Source organism: Salvelinus fontinalis, chromosome 14, assembly GCF_029448725.1.
Source record: "Salvelinus fontinalis isolate EN_2023a chromosome 14, ASM2944872v1, whole genome shotgun sequence".
Classification (NCBI taxonomy): domain Eukaryota; kingdom Metazoa; phylum Chordata; class Actinopteri; order Salmoniformes; family Salmonidae; genus Salvelinus; species Salvelinus fontinalis.
This window is the reverse complement of record NC_074678.1, coordinates 18,161,514-18,185,931: the sequence shown is the minus strand read 5'-3', so window position 1 is coordinate 18,185,931 and position 24,418 is coordinate 18,161,514. Positions and strand designations below refer to the sequence as shown.

The following is a 24,418-nucleotide window of genomic DNA, read 5'->3' as shown; positions in this document are numbered from 1 at the left end:
TATTTGGTAGCATTGCCTTTAAATTGTTTCACATTGTCCATTTGGAAGACCCATTTGCGACTAAGCTTCAACTTCCTGACTGATGTCTTGAGATGTTGCTTCAACATAGCCACATCATTTTCCCTCCTCATGATGCCATCTGTTTTGTGAAGGGCACCAGTCCCTCCTGCAGCAAAGCACCCCCACAACATGATGCTGCCACCCCCGTGCTTCACAGTTGGGATGGTGTTCTTCGGCTTGCAAGCCTCCCCCTTTTTCCTCCAAACATAACAATGGTCATTATGGCCAGACAGTTCAATTTTTGTTTCATCAGACTAAAGGACATTTCTCCAAAAAGTACGATCTTTGTCCCCATGTGCAGTTGCAAACCATAGTCTGGCTATTTTATGGTGGTTTTGGAGCAGTGGCTTCTTCCTTGCTGAGCGGCCTTTCAGGTTATGTCAATATAAGACTCGTTTTACTGTGGATATAGGTACTTTGTACCTGTTTCCTCCAGCATTTTCACAAGGTCGTTTGCTGTTGTTCTGGGATTGATTTGCACGTTTCGCACCAAAGTACGTTCATCTCTAGGAGACAGAATGCGTCTCCTTCCTGAGCAGTATGACGGCTGCTGCGTGGTCCCATGGCATACCATTGTTTGTACAGATGAACGTGGTACCTTAATGCATTTGGAAATTGCTCCCTAGGATGAACCAGACTTGTGGAGGTCTCCAATTTTTTCTTCTGAGGTCTTGGCTGATTTCTTTAGATTTTCCCATGATGTCAAGCAAAGAGGCACTGAGTTTGAAGGTAGGCCTTGAAATACATCCACAGGTACACCTCCAATGATGTCAATTAGCCTATCAGAAGCTTCTAAAGCCATGACATAATTTTCTGGAATTTTCCAAGCTGTTTAAAGGCACAGTCAACTTAGTGTATGTAAACTTCTGACCCATTGGAATTGTGATACCGTGAAATAATCTGTCTGTAAACAATTGTTGGAAAATGACTTGTGTCATGCACAAAGTAGATGTCCTAACCGACTTGCCAAAACTATAGTTTGTTAACAAGAAATTGAAGTTGAAAAACGAGTTTTAATGACTCCAACCTAGGTGTATGTAAACTTTCGACTTCAACTGTACATACTGTACTGTCTATTGAATTATAATGTACATTATAATGTAGTATATTGATTTGTTTGTAATGGTTGTCTTGTATGTATGCCATTTTTTTACAGTTTCGTTAATGATATATTTATTTGTGAACTAAGGGGATTTTTAAAGCAATGTTTTTTTAACACCTAATGTCAATGTGTTGTAAAAGGTTTAAAGAGGGTGTTTAAATTACAAGATGCTCTAGCTATGTTCATTTGATACAAGGTGAGCCAGTCCATCCGCAGGCAGTAACCGAAATGAAGTAGCCAGCTTTGCCTCCCGGGTGGCGCAGTGGTCTAGGGCACTGCATCGCAGTGCTAGCTGCGCCACCAGAGTCTCTGGGTTCGCGCCCAGGCTGGGTTGGGTTCGCGCCCAGGCTCTGTCGCAGCCGGCCGCAACCGGGAGGTCCGTGGGGCGACGCACAATTGGCATAGCGTCGTCCGGGTTAGGGAGGGTTTGGCCGGTAGGGATATCCTTGTCTCAGTATGTAAAAATGTAATAGAATGTATGCACTCTACTGTAAGTCGCTCTGGATAAGAGCGTCTGCTAAATGACTAAAATGTAAAATGTAAAATGTACTTATTGAGGAGATGTGGGTAGTCAGTCCTTGGCCCTAACAGAGACAGACAGTGCCATGCAGATCCAGGCAGGAGGCTCAAGGCCTGGCTGATAGCTGTTAGCTGCTGGCTCTGAGCTGTGAGGGATGGTTAACACGTGCTACATGGCCCTGGGAACACTAGGGTGTCCTAAATGGTACCCTATTCCCTTTATAGTGCACTACATTTGACCAGAGCCCTATGTGTAGTGCCATATAAGGAATAAGGTGCCTTTTGTGACGCATACTTACTTCTCCCCATTCCCCACCGCTGTGCTGTGTGACTAAAGAGTGTTTGTGTGGGTTAATCTCCATGTTGACAGAGATGGAGAAGCAGATGAAGATTGAGAACCTGTTTGTGACTTGGCAGCAGAGGTCAGCGCAGTCCAACATGCCCATCTCAGTAAGTGCCACAGCCGTTTTAGACACACCAGAGTGCCACAGCCGTTTTAGACACACCAGAGTGCCACAGCCGTTTTAGACACACCAGAGTGCCACAGCCGTTTTAGACACACCAGAGTGCCACAGCCGTTTTAGACACACCAGAGTGCCACAGCCGTTTTAGACACACCAGAGTGCCACAGCCGTTTTAGACACACCAGAGTGCCACAGACGTTTCCCTCCACATCAAACGCCTGTGGACATACACAGCGACTCTCATTCAAATCTCAGAAAATGGCATCTCTCCATCTGAAACACATTTACACACATTTGCATGTGGGCGCAAGTGCTTGTGTGAAATTTGTAAGATTCATCCAAGAGCTGCTATGCTGTCAGGAAGATGGGAGTTTTATGCACTGTAGCTAATTGATGTATATTTAACTCTTGCCATGTTTTACTTGTCTGGGACTTTGGCACAGAGAAATAAATATTATATTATTTATAAGTAGTCCCCTTTTAAATATTACAACTAATTCACAAAGGTTACAAACTGGCAAGGAACATTTAAAGAGCTTTAAAGGTGAGACTTTAACTCTTAAATTGAAATTACAGCAGGCATCATGGGACTGTAGAGTTGATATTACAGCAGGCGTCGTGGGACTGTAGAGTTGATATTACAGCAGGCATCATGGGACTGTAGAGTTGATATTACAGCAGGCATCATGGGACATTACAGCAGGCATAATGGGACTGTAGAGTTGATATTACAGCAGGCGTCATGGGACTGTAGAGTTGATATTACAGCAGGCGTCATGGGACTGTAGAGTTGACATTACAGCAGGCATCGTGGGACTGTAGAGTTGACATTACAGCAGGCATCATGGGACTGTAGAGTTGATATTACAGCAGGCGTCGTGGGACTGTAGAGTTGTTATTACAGCAGGCATCATGGGACATTACAGCAGGCATCATGGGACTGTAGAGTTGATATTACAGCAGGCGTCGTGGGACTGTAGAGTTGATATTACAGCAGGCGTCATGTTACTGTAGAGTTGATATTACAGCAGGCATCATGGGATTCTAGAGTTGACATTACAGCAGGCATCATGGGATTGTAGAGTTGATATTACAGCAGGCGTCATGGGACTGTAGAGTTGATATTACAGCAGGCATCATGGGACTGTAGAGTTGATATTACAGCAGGCATCATGGGACTGTAGAGTTTATATTACAGCAGGCATCATGGGACTGTAGAGTTGATATTACAGCAGGCATCATGGGACATTACAGCAGGCGTCGTGGGACTGTAGAGTTGATATTACAGCAGGCATCATGGGACTGTAGAGTTGACATTACAGCAGGCATCATGGGACATTACAGCAGGCGTCATGGGACTGTAGAGTTGATATTACAGCAGGCATCGTGGGACTGTAGTCTTTGACATTACAGCAGGCATCATGGGACATTACAGCAGGCATCGTGGGACTGTAGAGTTGATATTACAGCAGGCATCATGGGACATTACAGCAGGCATCGTGGGACTGTAGAGTTGATATTACAGCAGGCGTCGTGGGACTGTAGAGTTGATATTACAGCAGGCTTCGTGGGACTGTAGAGTTGATATTACAGCAGGCGTCATGGGACTGTAGAGTTGATATTACAGCAGGCGTCATGGGACTGTAGAGTTGACATTACAGCAGGCGTCATGGGACTGTAGAGTTGATATTACAGCAGGCGTCATGGGACTGTAGAGTTGACATTACAGCAGGCGTCATGGGACTGTAGAGTTGACATTACAGCAGGCATCATGGGACTGTAGAGTTGATATTACAGCAGGCGTCGTGGGACTGTAGAGTTGTTATTACAGCAGGCATCATGGGACATTACAGCAGGCATCGTGGGACTATAGAGTTGATATTACAGCAGGCGTCATGTTACTGTAGAGTTGATATTACAGCAGGCATCATGGGACATTACAGCAGGCGTCGTGGGACTATAGAGTTGATATTACAGCAGGCATCATGGGACTGTAGAGTTGATATTACAGCAGGCATCGTGGGACTGTAAAGTTGATATTACAGCAGGCGTCGTGGGACTGTAAAGTTGATATTACAGCAGGCGTCGTGGGACTGTAGAGTTGATATTACTGCAGGCGTCATGGGACTGTAGAGTTGATATTACAGCAGGCATCGTGGGACATTACAGCAGGCATCATGGGATTGTAGAGTTGATATTACAGCAGGCATCATGGGACTGTAGAGTTGATATTACAGCAGGCATCATGGGACTGTAGAGTTGATATTACAGCAGGCGTCATGGGACTGTAGAGTTGATATTACAGCAGGCGTCATGGGATTGTAGAGTTGACATTACAGCAGGCGTCATGGGACTGTAGAGTTGATATTACAGCAGGCATCATGGGATTGTAGAGTTGACATTACAGCAGGCATCATGGGACTGTAGAGTTGATATTACAGCAGGCATCATGGGATTGTAGAGTTGACGTTACAGCAGGCATCATGGGACTGTAGAGTTGATATTACAGCAGGCATCATGGGACTGTAGAGTTGATATTACAGCAGGCATCATGGGATTGTAGAGTTGATATTACAGCAGGCGTCATGGGACTGTAGAGTTGATATTACAGCAGGCATCATGGTACATTACAGCAGGCGTCATGGGACTGTAGAGTTGACATTACAGCAGGCATCATGGGACTGTAGAGTTGATATTACAGCAGGCGTCGTGGGACTGTAGAGTTGTTATTACAGCAGGCATCATGGGACATTACAGCAGGCATCGTGGGACTATAGAGTTGATATTACAGCAGGCGTCATGTTACTGTAGAGTTGATATTACAGCAGGCATCGTGGGACATTACAGCAGGCATCATGGGATTGTAGAGTTGATATTACAGCAGGCATCATGGGACTGTAGAGTTGATATTACAGCAGGCATCATGGGACTGTAGAGTTGATATTACAGCAGGCGTCATGGGACTGTAGAGTTGATATTACAGCAGGCGTCATGGGATTGTAGAGTTGACATTACAGCAGGCGTCATGGGACTGTAGAGTTGATATTACAGCAGGCATCATGGGATTGTAGAGTTGACATTACAGCAGGCATCATGGGACTGTAGAGTTGATATTACAGCAGGCATCATGGGATTGTAGAGTTGACGTTACAGCAGGCTTCATGGGACTGTAGAGTTGATATTACAGCAGGCATCATGGGACTGTAGAGTTGATATTACAGCAGGCATCATGCGATTGTAGAGTTGATATTACAGCAGGCGTCATGGGACTGTAGAGTTGATATTACAGCAGGCATCATGGTACATTACAGCAGGCGTCATGGGACTGTAGAGTTGTTATTACAGCAGGCATCATGGGACTGTAGAGTTGATATTACAGCAGGCATCGTGGGACTGTAAAGTTGATATTACAGCAGGCGTCGTGGGACTGTAAAGTTGATATTACAGCAGGCGTCGTGGGACTGTAGAGTTGATATTACTGCAGGCGTCATGGGACTGTAGAGTTGATATTACAGCAGGCATCATGGGACTGTAGAGTTGATATTACAGCAGGCATCGTGGGACATTACAGCAGGCATCATGGGATTGTAGAGTTGATATTACAGCAGGCATCATGGGACTGTAGAGTTGATATTACAGCAGGCATCATGGGACTGTAGAGTTGATATTACAGCAGGCGTCATGGGACTGTAGAGTTGATATTACAGCAGGCATCATGGGACTGTAGAGTTGATATTACAGCAGGCATCATGGGACTGTAGAGTTGATATTACAGCAGGCATCATGGGACTGTAGAGTTGATATTACAGCAGGCGTCATGGGACTGTAGAGTTGATATTACAGCAGGCGTCATGGGATTGTAGAGTTGACATTACAGCAGGCGTCATGGGACTGTAGAGTTGATATTACAGCAGGCGTCATGGGATTGTAGAGTTGACATTACAGCAGGCATCATGGGACATTACAGCAGGCATCATGGGACTGTAGAGATGATTTTAAAGCAGGCATCATGGGACTGTAGAGTTGAAATTACAGCAGGCGTCATGGGACTGTAGAGTTGAAATTACAGCAGGCATCATGGGATTGTAGAGTTGACATTACAGCAGGCGTCATGGGACTGTAGAGTTGATATTACAGCAGGCGTCATGGGATTGTAGAGTTGACATTACAGCAGGCGTCATGGGACTGTAGAGTTGATATTACAGCAGGCATCATGGGATTGTAGAGTTGACATTACAGCAGGCATCATGGGACATTACAGCAGGCATCATGGGACTGTAGAGATGATTTTAAAGCAGGCATCATGGGACTGTAGAGTTGAAATTACAGCAGGCGTCATGGGACTGTAGAGTTGACATTACAGCAGGCGTCATGGGACTGTAGAGTTGACATTACAGCAGGCATCATGGGACTGTAGAGTTGACATTACAGCAGGCGTCATGGGATTGTAGAGTTGACATTACAGCAGGCGTCATGGGACTGTAGAGTTGATATTACAGCAGGCATCATGGGATTGTAGAGTTGACATTACAGCAGGCATCATGGGACATTACAGCAGGCATCATGGGACTGTAGAGATGATTTTAAAGCAGGCATCATGGGACTGTAGAGTTGAAATTACAGCAGGCGTCATGGGACTGTAGAGTTGAAATTACAGCAGGCATCATGGGATTGTAGAGTTGACATTACAGCAGGCGTCATGGGACTGTAGAGTTGATATTACAGCAGGCGTCATGGGATTGTAGAGTTGACATTACAGCAGGCGTCATGGGACTGTAGAGTTGATATTACAGCAGGCATCATGGGATTGTAGAGTTGACATTACAGCAGGCATCATGGGACATTACAGCAGGCATCATGGGACTGTAGAGATGATTTTAAAGCAGGCATCATGGGACTGTAGAGTTGAAATTACAGCAGGCGTCATGGGACTGTAGAGTTGAAATTACAGCAGGCGTCATGGGACTGTAGAGTTGAAATTACAGCAGGCGTCATGGGACTGTAGAGTTGAAATTACAGCAGGCGTCATGGGACTGTAGAGTTGAAATTACAGCAGGCGTCATGGGACTGTAGAGTTGAAATTACAGCAGGCATCATGGGACTGTAGAGTTGAAATTACAGCAGGCGTCATGGGACTGTAGAGTTGACATTACAGCAGGCATCATGGGACATTACAGCAGGCATCATGGGACTGTAGAGATGATTTTAAAGCAGGCATCATGGGACTGTAGAGTTGAAATTACAGCAGGCGTCATGGGACTGTAGAGTTGACATTACAGCAGGCGTCATGGGACTGTAGAGTTGACATTACAGCAGGCATCATGGGACTGTAGAGTTGACATTACAGCAGGCGTCATGGGATTGTAGAGTTGACATTACAGCAGGCGTCATGGGACTGTAGAGTTGATATTACAGCAGGCATCATGGGATTGTAGAGTTGACATTACAGCAGGCATCATGGGACATTACAGCAGGCATCATGGGACTGTAGAGATGATTTTAAAGCAGGCATCATGGGACTGTAGAGTTGAAATTACAGCAGGCGTCATGGGACTGTAGAGTTGAAATTACAGCAGGCATCATGGGATTGTAGAGTTGACATTACAGCAGGCGTCATGGGACTGTAGAGTTGATATTACAGCAGGCGTCATGGGATTGTAGAGTTGACATTACAGCAGGCGTCATGGGACTGTAGAGTTGATATTACAGCAGGCATCATGGGATTGTAGAGTTGACATTACAGCAGGCATCATGGGACATTACAGCAGGCATCATGGGACTGTAGAGATGATTTTAAAGCAGGCATCATGGGACTGTAGAGTTGAAATTACAGCAGGCGTCATGGGACTGTAGAGTTGAAATTACAGCAGGCGTCATGGGACTGTAGAGTTGAAATTACAGCAGGCGTCATGGGACTGTAGAGTTGAAATTACAGCAGGCGTCATGGGACTGTAGAGTTGAAATTACAGCAGGCGTCATGGGACTGTAGAGTTGAAATTACAGCAGGCGTCATGGGACTGTAGAGTTGAAATTACAGCAGGCATCATGGGACTGTAGAGTTGAAATTACAGCAGGCGTCATGGGACTGTAGAGTTGAAATTACAGCAGGCATCATGGGACTGTAGAGTTGAAATTACAGCAGGCGTCATGGGACTGTAGAGTTGAAATTACAGCAGGCGTCATGGGACTGTAGAGTTGAAATTACAGCAGGCGTCATGGGACTGTAGAGTTGAAATTACAGCAGGCGTCATGGGACTGTAGAGTTGAAATTACAGCAGGCGTCATGGGACTGTAGAGTTGATATTACAGCAGGCATCATGGGATTGTAGAGTTGACATTACAGCAGGCGTCATGGGACTGTAGAGTTGAAATTACAGCAGGCGTCATGGGACTCAGAAGTTTCACCAGAGGCACTGCAGCTGTAGATGTTTTTGAAACACTACATTCATTTCACCAAAAATGCAATGCCTACCTTCATCACACAAAAAAAGATTGATGAAAACAACGGTCTCTTTCATGCTTAAATAACCACTGGTTACAGTATAGACTCCTCAAACTCAACCCTGGACCACGAAGCCAGTTCCACTGCGTTTTGTTCATTATTGCTCTCTAATCAGGGGGACACCAGGTGGATGCAATTCATTATCAGATAGAACAGACAACCAGCAGGCTACGGACCTCGTAGTGGTGAATAGCCCTGGTATAGACAGTCAGGAGAACACCACCAGTAGGCCTCATAAGTTACATTCTGTCACTCCCACTGACTCAGTCTAATGAGCTGGTGGCGGATGATGACATCATCTGTGCTCCACGTGTGTGCTCCCTCTCTCAGTATGTCACCACTCACCAGAGCAGGCTTATCCATTACTGGCCAGTTAGATGACTGTCTGGCTGCCTGACTTGTGGGGGACCCCTCTCCCTTCACTGGCCCCTCAGGTCCCCAAGTATTATGGCCCTTGATCAGCCTTCCTGTGGATCCCTGACTTTATCCCTGACTTGTGATGGATTAGATATGAGAGGAGATCACATCAGCACAGCAGAGAGTGTTGTGTTCTGTCTCCCACTCCCTCGTCTAACACACACAGTCGTATCTACATCTCTCTGCCTGTCTATCTCCAGGCTGCACAGGGATGATAGATGATAGATGTGTCAATAAGAATGATTTTATAAGAGAGCAACAGATTAAAGCCCAGATGAGATGAGCCATAACACTGAATCAGTCATTTTACTCTGTAGTATGCCCTGTCTGTAGTGTTTAGTACACGGTTTGATTGTGGGATTAGGAAACTGGTCATTAATTCTCAGTGGGTGGGAGGGTGGGTGTATTTACATGCTGGTACTTTTGGTATCATTAACTAGAAGAATTCACATTCGGCTCTAAGGACCATGAAATAAAAATAGAGATGTTTCCTTACTTTCCACAGGCAGTGGACTTGGACACTCTGAAGCAATCGTCCAGACTATTGCACTACTGCGCCACCCCTCTGCTCTTTGACCCCGTGTTCAGGAAGCAGATCCAGGAAGAGCAGATTGTCCAAACTCAACAGGTCAAGGTCAGAATCCATGGCTGCTTTCCCTTGGGGCCTAACTCAACAAAGCTTTCTTAGTCTCCAACAAGCTTTCTCTGACCTTAACCTTGTTCGGAACACCTCCAAAACAAAGGTATTGTGGTTTAGAAGAATGCCCCTCTCCCCACCGGTGTGATTACTGCCTCTGAGGGTTTAGAGCTTGAGGTAGTCACCCCTTTCAAGTACTTGGGAGTATGGCTAGACGGTACACTGTCCTTCTCTCAGCACATATTAAAGCTGCAGGCTAAGGTTAAATCTAGACTTGGTTTCCTCTATCGTAATCACTCCTCTTTCACCCCAGCTGCCAAACTAACCCTGATTCAGATGACCATCCTACCCATGCTAGATTACGGAGACGTAATTTATAGATCGGCAGGCAAGGGTGCTCTCGAGCAGCTAGATGTTCTTTACCATTCGGCCATCAGATTTGCCACCAATGCTCCTTATAGGACACATCACTGCACTCCTCTGTAAACTGGTCATCTCTGTATACCCATCACAAGACCCAATGGTTGATGCTTATTTATAAAACTCTCTTAGGCCTCACTCTCCCCTATCTGAGATACTTACTGCAGCCCTCATCCTCCACATACAATACCCGTTCTGACAGTCACATTCTGTTAAAGGTCCACAAAGCACACACATCTCTGGGTCGCTCGTCTTTTCAGTTCGCTGCAGCTAGCGACTGGAACAAGTTTTAAAAAACACTCAAACTGGACAGTTTTATCTCTATCTCTTCATTCAAAGACTCAATCATGGACGCTCTTATTGACAGTTGTGGCTGCTTCGCGTGATGTATTGTTGTCTCTACCTTCTTGCCTTTGCTGTTGTCTGTGTCCAATAATGTTTGTTGTGCTGTGTTGTGCTGCTGTCATGTTGTGTTGCTACCATGTTGTTGTTGTGTTATGTTGCTGCCATGCTTTGTTGTTGTCTTAGGCCTCTTTTTATGTAGTGTTGTGGTGTCTCTTGCCGTGATGTATGTGTTGTCCTATATTTTCTTTTTAATCCCAGCCCCCGTCCCCGCAGGATGCCTTTTGCCTTTTGGAAGGACATCATTGTAAATAAGAATTTGTTCTTAACTGACTTCCCTAGTTAAATAAAATAAATATATATATAAAACTCAAGCATCTCCTCAAATGGTTCACTTCTCTCTTACTTAGAAAGATGCCCTTAGTTCCAAATCTTGGAAAGCATCCCAAACTTCCCAAGTGTTTAGAAAAATCCTGGAAGGAGAATTTCCGGAATCAGGATGGAACAATCAGCAATCTTCCAACAGTCTTTCAGCCAGAACCTCTGAAAATCCTGTGAACTTTGTAAAAGTTTTATGTATTTAGCAAATTTAGACAAAGGTGGTCACAGTCTGATGAAACAGTTCACCTCTCCACTCCCACTCTCTTCTCCCCTCATCCTCTCCAGAAGCGTCATCACTCCAGTGACTCCATGGCGTCTGGCAGGAACCGTAGCTACAGCACAGACTCAGTTGACAAACTGCCCAGCCGGCTGAGAGAGGGGCCCTGGTTGCAGGACATCTCTAACACCTTCCTCCAGCAGTATGTCCAGTACCTCCAGAGTATGGGCTTCATCCTGGTCCAGGTCCGGCCACAGTCCCCAGCGCGCAGGTACGTCTTTCTGACAGTCCAGTGGTCCTCAACTCTCTGAACTATACTAGTAACCTATCTTTCTACACCATACTAGTTCAAGTTTATTTACCACGTGCAATGAATACATTGGAAATCTAACTCACCCGATCTCTCAACCCAAAAAAACACAATGAAAACACAATACAACTCAGGGCAAATGTCCTCTTTCTCTGAGTTTCCCTCCTATGATCCTTTATGTGACTGTGAGCAGAACTATGAGCACTATTCATCCATTAGTCATCAGATGTGTTGTGATCCCCTCCAAGCCTTCAATAGCCACACCCCTCTGGTCATGCATGTGATATAACTACAGTACGGACGGATGGACAGACGGACAGACACACACAGTACACTCTCTCTCTGTTTTTTTCCCCATCCCTGCTTAACCCCTAACCCTGCCTTTTTCTCTCTCTCTCTCTCTCCTCTCTCCATGTAGCATCCCCAGGGCCCGGGCAGCCATGTTCAGCTCATTGTCGTCAGAGAGGCAGTCCTTCTCCTATAACAAAACCAGGAGCGAGGACAGCCCTAAGGTAAGTAGTGCTGATGCAAGCGCTCAGGATATTCCCACACGTACACTGGCTAAAAGGCACACAGGGATATATTGACTCTGACGCCCTCTTCCTCTCACTCTGACAAACATGCTCTCTCTCTCTCTAACGCTCACTCTATTCACACACATACACACATAAACACACACCGCTTCATCATCAACTCTTGAGGTAATGTTGTTTTTCTCCGCAGAGCACAGGGTCGGATATTACCGCGTACTACCTCCAGAGGGCGCTGCCAGGGGGCATCGTATTGATGGAGCTTGCCTTTCAGGTGAATCTTTCGCTCTCGCTCTCTCTATCTTTCAAAGGGGTTTATTGGCATGTGGAAAATGTTGCCAAAGGAGTGAAATAAACACAAGTGAGTATACACAAACAGAAAACTATACAAATTTAACTGTAAATATGGCACTCAAAAGGTAACATTTTAAGTGTTATATAAGCTATGTGCAGTGTTTAAATTTAAAAAAAAGGTTATTCTTTGGGGGGGGGTAGATCAGCTTTAATACTGCAGATAGATTATAGCTTCCATCAATGTAATTGTCTGCATCATTTCCAATCCCCCATATTTTTTTATATATACACTGCTCAAAAAAATAAAGGGAACACTTAAACAACACAATGTAACTCCAAGTCAATCACACTTCTGTGAAATCAAACTGTCCACTTAGGAAGCAACACCGATTGACAATAAATTGCACATGCTGTTGTGCAAATGGAATAGACAAAAGGGGGAAATTATAGGCAATTGGCAAGAAAAAAAATAATAATAATAAGTAAAAAATAAAGGAGTGGTTCTGCAGGTGGTGACCACAGACCACTTCTCAGTTCCTATGCTTCCTGGCTGATGTTTTGGTCACTTTTGAATGCTGGCGGTGCTCTCACTCTAGTGGTAGCATGAGATGGAGTCTACAACCCACACAAGTGGCTCAGGTAGTGCAGCTCATCCAGGAGGGCACATCAATGCGAGCTGTGGCAAGAAGGTTTGCTGTGTCTGTCAGCGTAGTGTGCAGAGCATGGAGGTGCTACCAGGAGACAGGCCAGTACATCAGGAGACGTGGAGGAGGCCGTAGGAGGGCAACAACCCAGCAGCAGGACCGCTACCTCCGCCTTTGTGCAAGGAGGAGCAGGTGGAGCACTGCCAGAGCCCTGCAAAATGACCTCCAGCAGGCCACAAATGTGCATGTGTATGATCAAACGGTCAGAAACAGACTCCATGAGGGGGGTATGAGGGCCCGACGTCCACAGGTGGGGGTTGTGCTTACAGCCCAACACCGTGCAGGACGTTTGGAATTTGCCAGAGAACACCAAGATTGGCAAATTCGCCACTGTGCCCTTCACAGATGAAAGCAGGTTCACACATGAGCACATGAGCACATGTGACAGACATGACAGAGGCTGGAGACGCCGTGGAGAACGTTCTGCTGCTTGCAACATCCTCCAGCATGACCGGTTTGGCGGTGGGTCAGTCATGGTGTGGGGTGGCATTTCTTTGGGGGGCAGCGCAACCCTCCATGGGCTCGCCAGAGGTAGCCTGACTGCCATTAGCTACCGAGATGAGATCCTCAGACCCCTTGTGAGACCATATGCTGGTGCGGTTGGCCCTGGGTTCGTCCTAGTGCAAAACAATGCTAGACCTCATGTGGCTGGAGTGTGTCAGCAGTTCCTGCAAGAGGAAGGCATTGATGCTATGGACTGGACCGCCCGTTCCCCAGACCTGAATCTAATTGAGCACATCTGGGACGTCATCTCTCGCTCCATCAACCAACGCCACGTGGCACCACAGACTGTCCAGGAGTTGGCAGATGCTTTAGTCCAGGTCTGGGAGGAGATCCCTCAGGAGACCATCCGCCACCTCATCAGGAGCATGCCCAGGCGTTGTAGGGAGGTCATACAGGCACGTGGAGGCCACACACACTACTGAGCCTCATTTTGACTTATTTTAAGGACATTACATCAAAGTTGGATCAGCCTGTAGTGTGATTTTCCACTTTAATTTTGAGTGTGACTCCAAATCCAGACCTCCATGGGTTGATAAATTTGATTTCCATTGATCATTTTTGTGTGATTTTGTTGTCAGCACATTCAACTATGTAAAGAAAAAAGTATTTAATAAGAATATTTCATTCATTCAGATCTAGGATGTGTTATTTTAGTGTTCCCTTTATTTTTTTGAGCAGTGTATATACTACTGTTCTACTTGGTCAGAAATGTCCTTGTTTTTGAAAGAAAAGCAAATTTTTTGTCAGACACCAGTCTCAGTCAACAGTGAAGAGGCGACTCCGTGATGCTGGCCTTCTAGGCAGAGTTGAATAGAAAAAGCCATATCTCAACCTGGCCAATAAAAAGATAAGATGAGCAAAAGACCACAGACACTGGACAGAGAAACTCTACCTAGAAGGCTAGCATCCTCGAGTCGCCGCTTCACTATTGACGTTGAGACTGGTGTTTTGCGGGTACTATTTAAAGAAGCTTAGAGTTGAGGACTTGTGAGGAGTCTGTTTCTCAAACTAGACACTGTAATGTACTTGTCCTCTTGCTCAGTTGTGCACCGGGGCCTTCCACTCCTCTTTCTATTCTGGTTAGGGCCAGTTTGCGCTGTTCTGTGAAGGGAGTAGTACACAAAGTTGTACGAAATCTTCAGTTTCTTGGCAATTTCTCACATGGAATAGCCTTCATTTCTCAGATCAATAATAGACTGACGAGTTTCAGAAGAAAGTTCTTAGTTTCTGGCCATTTTGAGCCTTTAAACGAATCCACAAATGCTGATGCTCCAGATATTAAATCACATTTTATTTGTCACATACACATGGTTAGCAGATGTTAATGCGAGTGTAGCGAAATGCTTGTGCTTCCGACAATGCAGTAATAACCAACGAGTAATCTAACCTAACAATTCCACAACTACTACCTTATACACACACAAGTGTAAAGGGATAAAGAATAAGTACATAAAGATATATGAATGAGGGATGGTACAGAATGGCATAGGCAAGATGCAGTAGATGGTATCGAGTACAGTATATACATATGAGATGAGTAATGTAGGGTATGTAAACATAAAAGTGCATAGTTTAAAGTGGCTAGTGATACATGTATTACATAAAGATGGCAAGATGCAGTAGATTATATAGAGTACAGTATATACATTATATTAAGTGGCATTGTTTAAAGTGGCTAGTGATACATTTTTGATCAATTTCCATTATTAAAGTGAGCTGGAGTTGAGTCAGCCACTCGATGTTAGTGGTGGCTGTTTAACAGTCTGATGGCCTTGAGATAGAAGCTGTTTTTCAGTCTCTCGGTCCCTGCTTTGATGCACATGTACTGACCTCACCTTCTGGATGATAGCGGGGTGAACAGGCAGTGGCTCGGGTGGTTGTTGTCCTTGATGATCTTTATGGCCTTCCTGTGACATCGGGTGGTGTAGGTGTCCTGGAGGGCAGGTAGTTTTCCCCCAGTGATGCGTTGTACAGACCTCACTACCCTCTGGAGAGCCTTACGGTTGTGGGTGGAGCAGTTGCCGTACCAGGCGGTGATACAGCCCGACAGGATGCTCTCGATTGTGTATCTGTAGAAGTTTGTGAGTGCTTTTGGTGACAAGCCGAATTTCTTCAGCCTCCTGAGGTTGAATAGGCGCTACTGCGCCTTCTTCACAACGCTGTCTGTGTGGGTGGACCATACCAGTTTGTCTGTGATGTGTATGCCGAGGAACTTAACTTACTACCCTCTCCACTACTGTCCCGTCGATGTGGATAGGGGGGTGCTCCCTCTGCTGTTTCCTGAAGTCCACAATCATCTCCTTTGTTTTGTTGATGTTGAGTGTGAGGTTATTTTCCTGACACCACACTCCGAGGGCTCTCACCTCCTCCCTGTAGGCCGTCTCGTCGTTGTTGGTGATCAAGCCTACCACTGTTGTGTCGTCCGCAAACTTGATGATTGAGTTGGAGGCGTGCATGGCCATACAGTCGTGGGTGAACAGGGAGTACAGGAGAGGGCTCAGAACGCAACCTTGTGGGGCCCCAGTGTTGAGGATCAGCGGGGTGGAGATGTTGTTACCTACCCTCACCACCTGGGGGCGGCCCATCAGGAAGTCCAGTACCCAGACCCAGGGTCTCGAGCTTGATGACGAGTTTGGAGGGTACTATGGTGTTAAATGCTGAGCTGTAGTCGATGAACAGCATTCTCACATAGGTATTCCTCTTGTCCAGATGGGTTAGGGCTGTGTGGTTGCGATTGCGTCGTCTGTGGACCTATTGGGGCGGTAAGCAAATTGGAGTAGGTCTAGGGTGTCAGGTAGGGTGGAGGTGATATGGTCCTTGACTAGTCTCTCAAAGCACTTCATGATGACGGAAGTGAGTGCTACGGGGCGGTAGTCGTTTAGCTCAGTTACCTTAGCTTTCTTGGGAACAGGAACAATGGTGGCCCTCTTGAAGCATGTGGGAACAGCAGACTGGGATAAGGATTGATTGAATATGTCCGTAAACACACCAGCCAGGTGGTCTTCGCATGCTCTGAGGACGCGGCTGGGGATGCCGTCTGGGCCTGCAGTCTTGCGAGGGTTAACACGTTTAAATATTTTACTCACGTTGGCTGCAGGTTTTGGTAGGGGGCCGTGTCAGTGGCACTGTATTGTCCTCAAAGCAAGCAAAGAAGGTATTTAGTCTGTCTGGGAGCAAGACATCCTGGTCCGCGACGGGGCTGGTTTTCTTTTTGTAATCAGTGATTGACTGTAGACCCTGCCACATACCTCTTGTGTCTGAGCCGTTGAACTGCAACAGATACTCAACTAGTCTAAAGAAGGCCAGTTTTATTGCTTCTTTAATCAGAACAACAGGTTTCAGCTGTGCTAACATAATTGCAAAAGGGTTTTCTAGCCTTTTAAAATGATTAACTTGTATTAGCTAACACAATGTGCCATTGGAACACAGGAGTGATGGTTGCTGATAATGGGCCTCTGTATGCCTATGTAGATATTCCATTAAAAATCTGTTTCCAGCTACAATAGTCATTTACAACATTAACAATGTCTACACTGTATTGCTGATCAATTTTATATTATTTTAATTGACAAAAAAAATGCTGCTTTTTCAAAAACAAGGACATTTCTAAGTGACCCCAAACCTTTGAACGATAGTGTATATACACAGTACCAGTCAAAAGTTTGAACACACCTACTCATTCCAAGGTTTTTCTTTATTTTTACTATTTTCTACATCGTAGAATAATAGTGAACACATCAAAACTATGAAATAACATGGAATCATGTCGTAACCAAAAAATTGTTAAACAAATAAAATATATTTTAGATTCTTCAAAGTAGCCAACCTTTGCCTTGATGACAGCTTTGCACACTCTTGGCATTCTCTCAACCAGTTTCATGAGGTAGTCACATGGAATGCATTTCAATTAACAGGTGTGCCTTGTTAAAAGTACATTTGTGGAATTTCTTTCCTTCATAATGCATTTGAGCCAATCAGTTGTGTTGTGACAAGGTAGGGTTGGTATAGAGAAGATAGCCCTATTTGGTAAAAGACCAATCCCATATTATGGCAAAAACAGCTCAAATAAGCAAAGAGAAATGACAGTCCATCATTGCTTTGAGACATGAAGGTCAGTCAATCTGGAAAATTTCAAGAACTTTGAAAGTTTCTTCAAGTGCAGTCGCAAAAACCATCAAGCGCTATGATAAAACTAGCTGTCATGAGGACCGCCACAGGAAAGGAAGTCCCAGAGTTACCTCTGTTGCAGGATACGTTCATTAGAGTTAACTGCACCTCCAATTGCAGCCCAAATAAAAACTTTACAGAGTTCAAGTAATAGACACATCTCAACATCAACTGTTCAGAGGAGACTGTGGGAATCAGGCCTTCATGGTTGAATTGCTGCAAAGAAACCACTACTAAACGACACCAATAAGAAAAAGAGACTTGCTTGTGCCAAGAAACACGAGCAATGGACATTAGAACGTTGGAAATCTGTACTTTTGGTCTGATGAGTCTTAATCTATGTTTGGTTCCAACCGCCGTGTCTTTGTGAGACACAGGGTAGGTGAACGGATGATCTCTGCATGTGTTGTTCCCGCCGTGAAGCATGGAGGAGGATTTGTGATGGTGTGGTGGTGCTTTGCTGGTGACACTGTCAGTTATTTAGAATTCAAGGCAGACTTAACCAGCATGGCTGCCACAGCATTCTTCAGCGATGCACCATCCTATCTGTTGTGTGCTTATTGGGACTATCATTTGTTCTTCAACAGGACAATGTCCCAAAACACACCTCCATGCTGTGTTAGGGCAATCTGATGACCTGGCCTCCACAATCACCTGACCTCAACCCGTTTAGTTATTTCATTTTCAAATAACCGAATGTGATAGGTTGTAATCTGAATAAAGGGAAAAAGGCCATTCTTGAACATTGGGTGAGACATTCTTACATCCGAACTGGTTCCCCAGCAAATTAGTAAGTATTCCTTTTGTATGACTGAAGCCTTTAGTCAGAGGTCTAATGCTTTAATATTTCATAATTTCTGCTCCTCCAATTCATATTCATTATATAAATAGGCCCGTTTAATTTTGTTTGACTTGCCTTTTCAAATAAAATGGAATCTTTTTTGCTTATACAGTGCATTCAGAAAGTATTCAGACCCCTTCACTTTTTCCCCATTTTGTTACGTTACAGCCTTATTCTAAAATGGATTAAATACATCCACATCAATCTACCGGTACACACAATGCCCCATAAGGACAAAAAGGAAAAAGGTTTTAAGACATTTTTGCAAATGTATTAAAAATCTACAATTGAATACCTTATTTACATTAGTATTCAGACCCTCTGCTACGAGACTCGGAATTGAGCTCAGTTGTATCCTGTATCCATTGGTCATCCTTGATGTTTCTACAACTTGATTGAACATGATTTGGAAAGGCACACACCTGTCTATATAAGGTCCCACAGTTGACAGTGCATGTCAGAGCAAAAACCACGCCATGAGGTTGAAGGAATTGTCCACAGAGCTCCGAGACAGTATTGTGTCAAGGCACAGATCTGGGGAAGGGTGCCCCAAAATTTCTGCAGTGTTGAAGGTTCCCAAGAACACAGTGGCCTCCATCATTCTTAAATGGAAGAAGTTTGGAACCACCAAGACTCTTCCTAGAGCTGGCTGCCTGGCCGAACTGAGCAATCGGGGATGAAGGGCCTTGGTCAGGGAGGTGACCAAGAATCCGATGGTCACTCTGACAGAACTCACAGAGTTCCTCTGTGGAGATGGGAGAACCTTCCAGAAGGACAACCATCTCTGCAGTACTCCACCATTCAGGCCTTTTCTGGTAGTGGCAAGCCGGAAGCCACTCCTCAGAAGAAGGCACATGACAGCCCGCTTGGGGTTTGCCAAAAGGCATGTTTTTCAGCGGAAGGGACTGTGAGACAAGTCAGGATCGAGTGGAAGATGAACGGAGCAAAGAACAGAGAGATCCTTGATAAAAACCTGCTCCAGAGCGCTCAGGACCTCAGACTGGGGCGAAGGTTCACCTTCTATCAGGACAACGACCCTAAGCACACATCCAAGACAACACAGGAGTGGCTTCGGGACAAGTTTCTGAATGTCCTTGAGTGATCCAGCCAGAGCCCGGAGTTGAACCCGATCGAACATTGAGAGGCCTGAAAATAGCTGTGCAGCGACGCTCCCTTTCCAACCGGACAGAGCTTGAGAGGTTCTGCAGAGAAGAATGGGAGAAACTCCCCAAATACAGGTGTGCAAAGCTTGTAGCGTCATACAGAAGAAGACTCAAGGCTGTAATCGCTGCCAAAGGTGGTTCAACCAAGTACTGAGTAAAGGGTCTGAATACTTATGTAAATGTACTATTTCAGTTGTATTTTTTTACACATTTGCAAACGTTTCTAAAAACCTGTTTTTGCCTGGTCATTATCGGGTATTGTGTAGATTGATGAGGAAAAAACTAGTTAATCAATTTTAGAATAAGGCTGTAACGTAACAAAATGTGTAAAAAATGAATGGGTCTGAATACTTTCCAAATGCACTGTATAATAAAAATAACTGGTTGCTTGGTGTAGGCTAGGCCATAAGCCAATTGGTAAACTGGGATATGACTAAAGAGTTAATCAGGGTGATTTTTCAATAAAAAGACAGGTTTATTCCTTTCCATGGTAGCAAGATATCTAGTTTTGTGAACTTTCTATTAAAATGTATTTTAGTGAGATCATATGATATGAACACCAGCATCACCGTCAGACCATTTTATTGCTAAACTACACTGTAATGTAAAAGTTGTATTTTTTGTGATCCAATACATAATATAGTACACTTGTATTAATTTGGTTGTAACCCAGAGAAGTTAGAAAAAGTAACTGGATCCTCTGAGGTTGTGGAGGGATTCAAATTGTGGATTTAAATGAACATGAATCATCAGCGTACAATGACACCTTTGTTTTTAAGTAATGGATTTACAGTGTTTTAGCAATGTGCAAATAGTTGTAGTACGAATAACAGGAGAAGATAAATAAACAGATAAATATTGGTGATATTTACAATGTTTGTGCTACCTGTGGTGTTGACGTTTAGTTAGATATAGTTATTTATGTGTTCTAGGGCAGCAGTGTCTGGCTACTGGAACTTTTTAGGAACAGTCGGACAGAATCTGTGCAGAAGATCTAGGTGCTGCTGTAGGTCCTCCTTTGTTGGGGATAGAAGCACCAGATCATCTGCAAACAGTAGACATTTGAGTCCAGTAGGGTGAGGCCGGGTGCTGCACACTATTCTAGTGCCCTCGCCAATTCATTGATATTTATGGGGCTCAAGCTTGCATCCCTGTCACCCCACGGCCCTGGGGTCTCTCTCTTTCACTCTATATTACACCTCCAGCGCTCGCGGCACGCGTGCTCTCTCTACCGCTTTCTCTACTGCTCTCTCTCCTTCTCTCTCGCTCTCTCTCTCTTGCAGTGCATGCTGGGAGTTTGAGTGTTTGGTGTGGAGGGCTCTGTCCTAACTTTTTTTCTGGATTCTGTTTTGGTCTTTTCTTCACATTTTATTTTCTATGGTGGACGGTTAATGCACTATTTGTTTTAGCGGTATCCACAGGTTTTTTCAAAGTTAGGGTGGAAGAGGACAGAGTTCGTTTCCTGGGGTTTGGAAGGTGTGGTGTGCCCGATGGCTTCTCAGCCTAGTGCGGAGGAGACTCTGTCGTTACGGCATGAATGTGTTCCTGAGAATGGAGTTAAGGTGGTAGAATATTTTCTATGGGGTGTGTTTGTGCCAATTTCGCCTCTTTCTACCCTTTCGACAAGGGTGGTAGTTGCAAATTTGCCTCTGTTTATTACGGTTGATCAAATCAGGAAAGAGCGGAGTGGTTTTGGTAAGTTTGCTAGCGGTTTTTGTGTACTGTCGGCAGGTTTTCAGGCAGATGCTGTCAAGCATGTTGTTTTTTTCCGGAGGCAAGTGTTCATGTTTCTGAATAACAATGAGGAACAGCTAAATGTGCATTTTAAAGTGAGTCATGGGGAGGGGCTCTACGCAGGGTTTTCCAGCACAGATAGTCTACGGTGTTTTGAGTGTGGGGATTTGGGGCATAAGAGCTTTGCGTGCCCACATAAAGGCTGTAGACAAGGTGAGGGTACAAGCGCCCCCAGTGGGGGAAATCAAGGTCAACGTGCAGGGGGCAATGAGACGCAGACAGAAGGGGCTGGGCCTAGTCATGCCAGAGATGGTGGGGTAGCTGAGGCTGGGTCTAGTCACGTTATGCTAGTGGATGAGGAGAGTATAGTGTGTAAGAGAATAAGGGGGAGGAGGAGGGTGTCAAGCGGAAAAGGAAAAAGGGGGGGAAGAATGGAGGTGGAAGGGGTGATGCTGGTGTGGTCAAAGGCACCAAGGAACCTTTGCCTGGTGCTGGGGGGAGGCCCTGACCGGAGAGGAAGGGCAGGTGGTTAGGATGGGAGATGGAGATGAGGAGGAAAGTGAGTCTGAGGAAGAGGATGATGAGGAGGCCTTTTTTTCAGACTCCTCTTCAATGGGTCCAGATCTGACAGCCAGTCAAGCAGAGGGGTCAAAGTACACGTTGAGGGAACTGACAAAGTTCCTGAATGAGACCACGGGGAAAAAAGTTAATCTTGAGGCTTTTTTTTTCTGATCCGAGAATGTTTGGAAGATCAGTACAACATACTATGAAAAATGAGGGGCATGGTGTCCTCTCACCCAGGAAACAGTTTAGATTGAGGAAGTGTGTTACAACAGTGCGTAAGGGTCTAACTTCAGACACTGTTTAGATTAATAGTTTCTTTCTGACACTGTTTTTTTTAGTTTTGCTATTAGTGTCTTTCTTTGCTGGATTTTCTCCCACTTCTTATAGAGACTCTACGGATAGGCTCGCTCAATATAAATGGCACCAGAGATGTGGGAACGAGGAGTGTGTTGGGTGAATATGTAAAACAAATAATGTACAGGTGTTGTTTCTGCAAGAGACGCATAGTGATGTGGTGAATGAAGTCGATTGGGGGCTCTGGTGGGAAGGGGCAAGTGTGTTGAGCCATGGGACAAATTTTAGTGCAGGGGTGGCAGTCCTTTTTGTACCGGGTCTGTCTAAAAATTTGCTCCTCAAAGGAGGTGTGTAAGGGTAGGCTGCTTGTTGTAAAAGCAGAAATTAACAACATGGGTTTTGTCTTTATAATTGTGTTTGCGCCTAACACAGGGAGAGAGAGGGGGATTCTATTTGTGTGTCTTAGACAGGAACTCTCACAGGTAGCGCCTGAGGAGATGCTGGTGATCGGAGGTGACTGGAACTGTACAATGGATTTTACGAAAGACTGAAATGGGGGAGAGCCTCATTCAGTGTCAGTGGGAGTGTTAAGGGACATCATTAACCAGTTTGACCTAGTGGATGTTTGGAGAACTAAACAGCCCAACACAAGACAGTATACATGGGTGAAGGTTTTTTGGGGCTAGGGTGAGTGCAGCCCGACTTGATCGTTTTTACCTATCCAGGAATCGGAGCAATAGGCTGTTGGGCACTACCTTTCTCCTGGTGGGGTTTTCGGATCATCACATAACCATGGCTCGGCTGTCTATTTCACCAGGGCCTCGGCAGGCATCCTATTGGAAGTTTAATGTAAAGCTCTTACAAGACGCCACTTTTTGCTCAGGTTTACGGACTTTTTGGGAAAGGTGGGGGCAGCGAAGAGAGGAGTGTGAGTCTCTGAGTCAATGAAGGGATGTGGGGAAAGTCAAAATTCTGCTTTTCTGTCAACAGTATACAGCTCTCTCATCCTCAGAGGCTAGGATAGTATTGGGGGAACTGGAGCGTAGTATTAGTGAGATGGAGGTAGAGGGGCAAGGCAATGTAGGCCTCCAGGCTAATTTAGCTGAATTACGTAGGGACCTGGGCAGTTTTTTCCAGTTTAAAGCAAAGGGAGCACTTGTAAGAGCTAGGTTCTCAATGCCGAAGGAGATGGATGCTCCCAGCTCCTCCTCCTTTGGTTTGTAAAGACAGAGCAGTGAAACCAAGGGTATGCATTGTCTACGGCTGTCTGATGGGCGGGTGACCTCTGTGGTGGGGGAGATGCGGGAGCGAACTGTGGAGTTGTATAGGGAAGAAATGTCTGATCATATGTGTGCGCAGGTCTTCGCAGAACTCCCTAAGCTCTCTCTGGCACAGCAAGATGAAATGGGCATTCCTCTGTTGTCCCATGAACTGGCAGAGGCCGTAACCCAGATGTCCCCCGCCCATGCACCGGGGGTTGATGGACTCCCAGCGGAGTTTTATAGAAAATTCTGGGGAATAATTGGACTGGACTTCTTTTGCCTGTTGCGTGAATGCGTCGGGGTAGGAGAGTTGCCGATGAGCTGCCGTCGGGCGGCTCTGACTCTCCTGCCCTAATAAGGGGACTTGTGTGAACTTAAGAACTGGAGGCCTGTGGCATTGCTCTGTGCGAACTACAAGATATTTGCCAAAGTCTTACCTAACAGACTGAAGTCCCATCTAGGATAGTACATAAGGACCAAACATATTGTGTACCGGGACGCTCAATCACGGACAACTTGTTCTTAATCAGGGACATGTTGGAATTGTCGAGAGGTTCTAATGTGAACTTTGGACTGGTCTCTTTAGATCAAGAGAAGGCTGTTGATAGAGTGGACCATGAATATCTGTTTAATGTGATTTTGGGGTTTGTGGAAAAGTTTTTGACCATTGTGAAGGTCAGTAGGCCAGTCTGTGTGAGATGTGGCATTCGACAAGGATGCCCTCTATTGGGGCAGTTATATACACTAGCCATTGAGCCTTTTTTGGGCCTGCTACGCAAGAGACTGCAGGGAGTGTGCTGGACAGGCATGGGTGTGGTGACAGGCATAGCAGTGTCAGCGTATGCAGATGGCATTTCTGTGATGATCAGGATATGCAGGCACTAGAGACTAGTCTGAAGGTGTACGAGGAAGCTTCGTCAGCTAAGGTAAACTGGGGCAAGAGCAAAGCTCTGTTATGGGGGGATAGGACCCCTCTGCTTCCAGGGGGTT

General features: G+C 45.3%; 1 protein-coding gene across 1 annotated transcript in view; it reads left to right on the top strand.

Moving 5' to 3' along the window:
• LOC129869570 (KICSTOR complex protein SZT2-like) overlaps positions 1-24,418 on the top strand; it is a 192,353-nt gene that overhangs the window by 136,436 nt on the left and 31,499 nt on the right. The window contains 5 exon segments of the mRNA XM_055944087.1: positions 2,052-2,131; positions 9,570-9,698; positions 11,130-11,332; positions 11,790-11,883; positions 12,095-12,175. Of these exon segments, the coding sequence (XP_055800062.1) occupies positions 2,052-2,131; positions 9,570-9,698; positions 11,130-11,332; positions 11,790-11,883; positions 12,095-12,175 (587 nt within the window).